Genomic DNA, 10,295 nt, shown 5'->3' on the forward strand with positions numbered 1-10,295 from the left:
GAGCAGCGCGTTTTTCTGAAGGACTGCATACAGGAGGAAGTGCATCATCATCATCATCATCATCATCATCATCATCATCATCATCATCTCTTCTCGCTCTGCGCTCGATTTACAGTAAAACCACAAGACGCCCCCGAGCGCGGGAGCGCGCTTGACTCAACTCCATTTAGCTCCACAAATTATTTCATCTTTCGACAGCTCAAACCACTGGAGCTCCGTGCAGACTGGGATTATGGCTCAATGGATGCAATATACAATATTTCTGACTGCTGTTCTACGTGTATGGTCATCTGCTGAGACGAGCAGAAAACAAGAGTTCACAGAGGCACAGGTAACAACCTGCTTTATAATGCATGTTTTTTTTTATTTAGGTTTTTGGTCCTTAAGCAACACATTAAAAATCGTCCTTATTGTTAACACTTATATAATTCGAACAACAACAAAAGAAATTTAAAATTTGTTGATACATGGATAAATACACGTCGTTGGATGACTGCTGTGTTATAAATGTACTTTTGAAATACGTTATTAAAGTAGGCCTATAACGTTAGCTAAAATAGCCGGAGAGTTCTAGCTACATAAATCAAACAGCCAGAAGACAGACGCTGAAAATGTTACTTAAGACTTATAAGAAAACCAAACCCAGGAAATCTGAATTTATCTTAAAGATAACGAGAAGTTAAAAGTAAGAATGAGACTAATATTTTTGGCCAAACTCTTCTGAAGCTTTTTGGCCAAACTTAATATGTTTTGTGTGTTATTGATGTATTAGTCCTATCTATTAATACAATTAAACTTAATTCATAGTTTGTACTATATGAATTACATTGCATTATACAATTCTAAGAACATCTCTTTTTTTGCAGATGTTGTAGTTAGACAATATGGAACACCAAAAAATACCAAATTATTATTTTGGCGAAATTGTAATAGTTATTGTTACTAACTATGCAAATATGATTTCTAACCTTTATTAAAAATACTCCTGCTCTGAAGAAAAGAGAGAAAAAAAGAGTCGTGTCTGTATGTTGTCAATGTGTCTCCGCTGTATTCATCACTTTAACTGCTTTCACAAAAATATGATAATACTGGAAGTTTAGTTTGGAGGACAGTTTTTTTTCTTCAAATTAAGTAAAAGTTTTGAAGCAGGTGTTTGAAAGCAGCATGCTTCACACACAGTTAACGAAAACAAATATTTGTGTACTTGTGGCTAGCCATCCACAGTTTGCTGGTTTTGACAATACCTCTTTTATATTTTAACATTCATAGCGCATGCATTTGAATGATTAATAGGGTTATTTTTGTTAGACAGCATATCTTTTCACATTTAATAGATATACCTGAGGCGGTTTGGATATCTAGATACTCCACTGAACCCAGAAGCTCAGAGAGATTCCAGTGAGTGGGATATGAAAGTGGCTGTTAGGTAAAATCAATGTTGTCATTATATATATATATATATATATATATATATATATATATATATATATATATATATATATATATATATATATATATATATATATATATATATATGTATATATATATATATATATATATATATATATATGTATATATATATATATATATATATATATATATATATATATGCTCAAATGCTTGATTATACTACCGTTTACTACCGACTTTTTTATTAAAGTTCTTGAGGAGCACACTCACATTGTAGTCTCTGTTGTGTCGTGTTGTATTTGTGAAAGTCTCTTTCAGAAGGTGTCAGGGCTGTCAGTCTCTGGAAATCTTGACAGAGCTACTCTTCTTAAAATGAGGCAGCCGCGGTGTGGTGTTGAGGATCCCTTCAACCAAAAGTCTCTCAAATACAGGCGATTTGGTGGTGGGTGCCTATACTTCTCAATTGTTTAATAATACAGTCAACCTCCTTTATTACTAAATCAGTAACGTTTCCTATGAACTCTTTCTATTGATAAGAAAACAGCTGTTTGGGTTTTTAGTTTGTCTTTCTTATTTCGTAGGATTTTGGCGGAAAAAAAACTTAACATATCGAATTTACAACCACACACCAGATATGGGGAAAAGTGCAACACAGACAGCCATACGCTCAGCCTTTAACTACTGGAGTGATGTCACCCCACTAAGCTTTAAAGAGGTTAACTATGGGCTCGCTGATATTAGAATCTCATTTCACAAGAGAGATGGCTGCCCTTCACCTTTTGATGGTCCTGGTAAGTAAATCTCACCAAATTAATTGTCTTATTTAATATATTACAAATTATGTTACAAAAAATAATGGAACATAATACAATTAAATAGTGTTTTATATACACTATATTGCCAAAAGTATTGGGACACCCCTCCAAATCATTGAATTCAGCTGTTCCAATCACTTCCATGGCCACAGGTGTATAAAATCAAGCACTAGGCATGCAGACGCTTCTACAAACATTTGTAAAAGAATGGGTCGCTCTCAGGAGCTCAGGGAACTCAAGCGTGGTACCGTGATAGGTTGCCACCTGTGCAGTAATTATAATAATTATAATACATTCGTGACATTTCCTCACTACTAAATATTCCACGGTCAACTGTTAGTGGTATTATAACAAAGTGGAAGCAATTGGGAACAACAGCAACTCAGCCACGAAGTGGTAGGCCACGTAAAATCACAGAGTGGGGTCAGCGGTGTCTGGCAATCCGATGGACAAGTCTGGGTTTGGCGGTTGCCAGGAGAACGGTACTTGCCTGACTGCATTGTGCCAAGTGTAAAGTTTGGTGGAGGGGGATTATGGTGCAGAGTTGTTTTTTAGGGGTTGGGCTTGGCCCCTTAGTTCCAGTGAAAGGAACTCTTAATGCTTCAGCCTACCAAGATATTTTGGACAATTTCATGCTTTATCAGTGAATCCCGTTTGCCATCTCAGAGTCAGACCGCTGCCTAACAATCAGTATCCTTAGAAACTCTTTTAAGAACTCTGTCAGTGGAGAGAGGCATGCAGTTCATCATAACATTGTTATATACATCATATACTTCATTCACCCTCTAAATTGCTAAATCTACTCGATTTTTCATATCAACAGAAAAATATACCGGGATAACCTGGCTTCTCTTGAGACTCCCCTGCTTCAGAGCATAGCTAATAATATGCTAAAGCCTGCCTGCACATTGATGTGATTGGTTACAAGGTAGTTTGTGACGTAAGAAACGCAAGCGATTTCAACCCGGATTTTTGAGACTCGTTTTTCAGTGCAGTTTAAATTGTCGTCAATGCAGTTTAAATTGTTTTATTACAATTACAACTTTAATAGTAGTAGTTGAAGTGTTAATGTAGTTGTCCTGCCTTGCTTCCTGCATAGTTACCTATTAATGCCAGACAGTTATTCTAAAGTGTGACAATCTTTTGCTAGGCCATGTTCTTGCCCATGCCGAAGCCCCTCCATCAGGAATAGTTCACTTTGATGAAGATGAATTCTGGACTGAAGGGAAGTATTATGGTTCCAATCTGCGCATTGTTGCGGCTCATGAGATCGGCCATGCTCTTGGCTTGGGACATTCTCAGTACAGCGGTGCTCTTATGGCAGCACACTACACTGGTTACCAAGCCAATTTTAGACTGCACATCGATGATATCAGAGGAATCCAAGCCATATATGGTAAGATAATCAAGTGAATTTTTTAATAAATGAATATTTGTCAATGGATATAACTGCCTGTGTTAATTACTCTTATGAATTCAGGTAAAAAGATCTCCACTACAACTACTGTGGATGATATCTATGATGTAACATATCCCACTACCATGGCCCCATTCCCTAGGAGTGATGTGCTAGATCCATGCAATGCTAAACTTGATGCTATAATGCTGGGTGAGAAAAGCGTGCCGTACAACAGTACACACAACCTCAGTTCATTCAAGTTAAACAAATTCAGTAGGTTTGCTTGTTCAATGACTAATCATATTTTTAAACATGTTATAGAAAAACTTTAATTATTTGTCTTAGGTCCCTGGCGTAACACATATGCGTTTAGTGGGGATTATGTGTGGATGGTAACAGATACGGGCCATAACTCTCCAGTGAAAATAAGTCTGCTATGGAAGGGGCTGCCAGGAAACCTGAATGCAGCTGTATATTCCCCAAGAACCAACAAGACGTACTTCTTTAAAGGTAGATTATTATTCTACATAAAAGTGGTGTTTTATATGCTTTTTAAAAATATGTTTCATTGAAAATTGTTGAAATTGTATTGTAGCCATAATAATGAATGTAATGAATGTAAACAGACAGTCCACTTATATGGGAATGCACTAGTGTTGTAGTCAAGACCACCTAAACCGAGACCAAGACCAGCGTGTGCCGAGACCAAGACTTTGTGGCGTTGAAAACCAAGACAAGACCAAGACCAGACCAAGACAGGGCGAGACCGAGTCAAGACCAAGACCAGACCAGCACTCCTTAAATTCATCTAAAATATCCATATCTACTGTCTAAGAAATGTCTTATATTTAATGAATAAATACAATTAGAATAGGAAGAAACTATAACGCTGTTACCAATCAAATCACTAACAATAAAATTCATGGCACAGAAATTGCATCTGAATTGGTACAATTACACCTGCATAAATAATGTTCAGATTAATTTAACATTAAGACATTAACATTATTTAACAGTCACGGAATCCTTTATTCAACCGATTTGTTCAAAGTAGCTGATTCATTTAATAACGAAACGTTGCAGAATTAGCAAAGATACCGTTTAAAATGTAATTTAATATTAACTTCTTGTTTATTGAACGTTTGTATAAATCAATATAATTTGCAATCACACTTATATTCATGAAAACAGCATTCTTGCTCTTGCGATATTGCTTAATTATATTCTATGTTGTATAAAAAAACTAAATCTCAGAATTCTGTGTGCATTTATATTAATTTTGGGCATTTTTGAGACAATGCTGCATTGATTCTGAACAGTAACAAAAGATATCACATTACAAAGAAGTTATTGATTGCATTTTAAGCTGTAAGTTTTACATCAAATCACATTAATGATGCACCGGTGATATTAGCGTTTATTTGATGTTAGATATAGATGCATTAGTGATATCCCAGCAGTTGTGGTCTTGACTGGTCTTGAGATAAAGTCCCAAGTCCTCTAAGTCCGAGACCAAGACAAGAGAGATGAGAAATGCAGTCGAGACCAAGACCAAGACCTTCAAAAAATGGTCTAGAATGGTCTAGAGACCAAGACCGGTCTCGAGTACTACAACACTAGAATGCACAATATGGCAGCTGTAGTCCCACCTTACAGTTAAAACTTAAAGGGATAGTTCACCCTGAAATGAAAATAAAGCTATCTTTTACTCACCCTGCTCTTGTTCTAGTGCCCTATGTCCTTATATCTTTTGCTGACCTCAAAAGCAGAAATATATGCACGCGCTCCTCCATCTAATGGCAGTGAATAGCGACCAGGCTAAAACATTACAAAAATGATACAAAAGTATCACGTAATGATACAGTGAGACGCGCACCATATATGGAAAGTGTTCAGGAGGCATACTATAACGTTTTGGGGGAAAGAAACTGTATTATTCAGTCAAACCACTGAGCTCGGCCGTTACTCTGTGCGCGTTCCTGTGATGAGTACAAGCCGTCAGAAGGCGCAGACGCCAGCGCTCATGCTTACCATAACTTGCACTGTTGTCATGGAACCCAGGATAAGCACACACATGCACACACACACCATTTTGAGAAATCAGGCTCAATAGAAACAAACGCGACTCTCGTCTTTTCTATAAGGTATATGATAAGAAAATAATACTAATAATAAAACCTCCTGAAGTGAATGTTGTGTACCGGTTGTCATGACAACATTGCGTGAGGGGCTGCTGAGTCAGTGCTGACGGCTCGCACTCATCACAGGAATGCGCAAATTGTGTCAAGGATCTGGAGAAGGTTACAAACATTCTTGCACTGAATGTTCCCAAGAGCACAGTAGCCTCCATAGTTCTTGAATGGAAAAGGTTTGGTACAACCAGGACTCATCCTAAACTGAGAAACTGAATAATCAGCTGAAAAGGGCATTAGAAAGAGTGGTGACCAAAAATCTGATGGATCATATGTGGAGATGAAAGAAACTTACAGAAGGACAACCATCACTGCAGCACTCCACCAATCTGGGCTTTTTGGCAGAGTGGCCAAATGAAAGCCTCTCATCACTGAAGATACATGGAGACTGGGAATGTGCAGGAAAGCACCTAAAAGACTCATATACATCTCAAAGGTGTAACATCTCAAAGGTGAAGCATGGTGGTGGCAGCATCATGCTGTGGGGGTGTTAAAATAAATAAATAAATAAAAAACCTGAGTGCACCAAAGTAAAGAGATATGAATGAAAACCTGGTCTAAAGTGCTCAGGACCTCAGACTGGGCCGAAGGTTCACCTTCCAACGGGACAGTGATCCTAACACAGGAAGTCAATGCAAGAGTGGCTTAGAGACGACTGTGTGAATGTACTCAAGTAACCCAGCCATAGCTGGACTTGAACCCAATCAAACATCTCTGGAGAAACCTGAAAATGGCTGTCCACCAACAGACCCCATCCAACCTGACAGAGCTTGAGAGGATCTGTGGAGAAGAATGGCAGAAAATCCCTAAATGCAGATGTGCAAAACTTTTCACATCAGACTCAAACAAGACCTGAGGCTATAATGACCACCAAAGGTGCTTTAACTAAGTACTTTAAGGGTTTTGAATACTTATGCAATGTACAAATTTAATTTTAAACACTAATCAGTTTTTTTCCCTTTGTCATTAAAGGTTTTTGGAGTGTAGATTGATGTGATAAAAAGTATGAATGAACGAACACTTGTATGAAAGTATGAATGAACGAACACAAGTAAAAATGATTGGTGTGGTAAATACAGTACCATTAGGCCACAAGTGATGTTGTTTGAGCTTAAATTGTACAGAACTGTAAATGCCTGATCTGTTGCACAACTGCAGCTTTCATACACACATGTTCATTGGATAATTTATGTGTCATTACTTAACTGAAATATTTTCTTCTACCCACCTGCTCCTCTTTCTCAGGTGAAAAAGTCTGGAGGTTCACAAATTACCGGCTTGACTATCGATACCCCAAACCACTAAAAAGAATCCCTGCCAACATCGACGCTGCTTTGTATTATGAGAAGAACAAGAAAATTTTCTTCTTTAAGGTATAATGAGATTTTAACATTATTACACAACCTATGTTTGACATAAAAAAAAATCATGATAAATTCATAAGGCCTCGCGTCTGTAAAACGTGATAGATATTGTCTATTTAGGTTAGTGGTTCTCAGCTCACGAGGACCTACAGCACTACACAATTTTGTCTTGTCTTATTGACCCACCTGATTCAAATCATCACCTTGCATGAACTGAACTTATGCTCTGTTACAAATAATTTACTCCTTCACTAATACTTCTTAGCAAATGGGGGTTATGCGCAACAAACTTCTGTATTCTGTAAAACAGGTTGCCGGTTCAGGTCTTTTGTATGTGTTTCGTTAAATATAGAGTCATTATACTTAAGATACATTTAAAGGAGCAAGCAAAGATGAGCATAACCAATGTCCACCGAATATGCAGATTGATAACCAAAAGTTTTATATTTTTCTTCTTCTCACTAACATTTAGATATTTAAATAGAATAAAACGGCACCAATAAAAATACTAGCTAGGTTAGCTGCTTACTTTAAAAGTCCATAGATATTGCCATCAGTTCGTACTGCTGTTAATACTATCTCCGACAAGCAGAGGCAATGCAACCTCTTTTCCAGATTGTTCACGTGTAATTTGGCAGTCATTTTGTAAAGAAAAACTATGCGCCTGCACACATACGTATTCAGCCGCGCTTGCCTATAGACTAAACTATTTCAAAACCTGTTTCGGTGTTTGCGTTTCTCTAACCGCCGGGCGCTGTTGCCGTGTGGATGAGCGGCCAAAACGCATTGAGAGTTTTCTATTTTGGTTGAAAATGGTGCTGTGTAAGTGGCCCCAAAGTAAATAACTAATGATTATTTACAACAGAAATAAATCAATCAAAAACCTACTTTAGCTGGACCATAACTTTTTTCTAGAGCTGATGTACAGCCAAAACAATCTCTCTTCCATTAATTTCCTATTATCACTGTAAATCTGTTAACAATCTATATTTTTAAAAGTCAATAATGTTGGCTGTTAATAACAGTTTCAAGTTAAAAGACAATAAACTTGAATCTAATCTAATCTGAATGAAGGTGACTTGACTTGACATAAAGCCTATATCCTTCCCTTAATTGCTCATGGCAGTTAAGCAGGCGTCCAACATGAAGGTCCCACCTCTCCAACATGACTGCGCACCAGTGCACAAAGCGTCGGTCCATAAAGACATGGATGAGCGAGTTTGGTGTGGAGGAACTTGACTGGCCTGCACAGAGTCCTGACCTCAACCCCATAGGACACCTTTGGGATGAATTAGAGTGGAGACTGCGAGCCAGGCCTTCTCGTCCAACATCAGTGCCTGACCTCACAAATCCGCTTCTTGAAGAATGGTCAAAAATTCCCATAAACACACTCCTAAACCTTGTGGAAAGCCTTCCCAGAAGAGTTGAAGCTGTTATAGCTGCAAAGGGTGGGCCAACTCCATATTAAACCCTACGGATTAAGAAACTTTTGCCAATATACACTATATTAATTTATCATTCTTGCTTACATGCTGTTCAGTTCCATCTTCCAGTTAAAGTGTGTTTGCAAAGCTTGTGTGCATTTGTGACTGGTTCAGTGAAATGTATCTAACAAAAAATTATGCCCAACTGACACAACCAGGCACTTAAAAAAAAATCACTTTCCAGGCACTAAAAAAAAAATCACTTTCCAAATGTAGAATTCTTCAGAAGGTTTGCAGAGACAATGTTCTTTTACAACTAAGAACTTCACAACATACTTAGCATACTCAACATACTCAAAAATAATTTATTCCCAGTGATCCTGTTTTAGTCTCCTCATCACTTCACTAACATGCACTAGTGCGCGAGCCAAAGAGATAATGATGAAGACGTAGACATTGATCATATTCTGTGTTGATATATTCCTCTCTATTATGTCATAAAGACAAGGAAGTACAAATTGAGTCATTTTGGTATCTTGGTTTCAATCAAAACTGTTTTCGAACTAACAACGAAGTATTGAATTCTAAAACTTGCAGTATGTATGTACAATGATTTCTTATACTGTATATCAAAATTTGATTATGAAATTCATTGATTTTTCAGGGCTCCGGCTACTGGCAGTGGGATGAGATGGTTTATAATGACCTCAGCATTTATCCCAAACCCATTTCCCGTCTGTTTACTGGCATCCCATCAAATCCTGATGCAGCTTTCACATGGACCAATGGGAAAATGTATTTCTTCAAGGGCGACAGGTACTGGCGCGTGAATGAGAAACTATCTGTCGATTCTGGATATCCACTGAGCAAGCGTGTCCGCTGGATGAGGTGCAGCTAATCTGCCCCACTGTTTTTCTTTAAACTCAGTGAATGTTTAAGGCTACACTAAGGAATATTTGTCCCTCAGTCTCGCTCCGCCCACAGCCAAAGCTATGATGTGATATGATGTGTGATGTATGCAATTTCCTGCATAGTCCATCCTAATAGCGCTAAAATATAACAATTAATGTAAGTATTTGGGTAAAGACATGGTCTGGAAAATTATTTTTGCACTCTCTCATTAATGACATTTTGTTATTTATTATCAAAAAAACTATTATTGTCTTACACAATGGCTGATGCTTTAATTTCTTAGAAGAAAAAAAGACACAAGATACTGAGTTCAAATGTGGTCAGTATGCTACAGTAAGCTACAGTTAAATTGGGAATACACTAAGAGGGTTGAAATCATTTGAGCACATTATATTGTATGTACTGTATGTCAAAAAGGTTTCATTTCACCAACATAAACAGGGCCACATCTGTTGCAATCTTATGCTAAACTGCTTTAAATTACTAAGTTACAAAAGCAAAAACGTATTTGTGATGACTTTGTTTATTAAAATGAAAAATTGCATTGCATAAGTATTCAGACCCTTTCATGTGACACCTAAATTTTGGCTCTGGATCATCTTTGATATGTTTCTTCACTTCGAAAATGTAATTGATTAGATATTATTTATGCAGCCACACATCTGTCTGTAGCAGTGGTCTCCATAACTGCAGCTCTTGTGGGGTGTTCCCGGTCAGCAGTGGTCAGTATCTATCAAAAGTGCTCCAAGGAAGGAACAGTGGTGAACCGGTCACTTATT

The 10,295-nt window shown here is 37.5% G+C and overlaps 1 protein-coding gene across 1 annotated transcript; it reads left to right on the forward strand.

Moving 5' to 3' along the window:
- Nucleotides 1-232: 232 nt before the first annotated feature.
- mmp19 (matrix metallopeptidase 19) lies at nucleotides 233-9,502 on the forward strand (the record flags this gene model as incomplete). Its single annotated transcript, XM_079844454.1, has 9 exons — nucleotides 233-331; nucleotides 1,335-1,426; nucleotides 1,719-1,852; nucleotides 1,992-2,201; nucleotides 3,376-3,621; nucleotides 3,706-3,834; nucleotides 3,970-4,134; nucleotides 7,062-7,189; nucleotides 9,269-9,502. 9 exons carry the CDS (start codon nucleotides 233-235, stop codon nucleotides 9,500-9,502), a joined length of 1,437 nt encoding a protein of 478 aa, XP_079700580.1.
- Between the last annotated feature and the right edge of the window lie 793 nt (nucleotides 9,503-10,295).

Source organism: Gobio gobio (assembly GCF_949357685.1).
Source record: "Gobio gobio genome assembly, chromosome: 19".
In the NCBI taxonomy this organism is placed as follows: Eukaryota; Metazoa; Chordata; class Actinopteri; order Cypriniformes; family Gobionidae; genus Gobio; species Gobio gobio.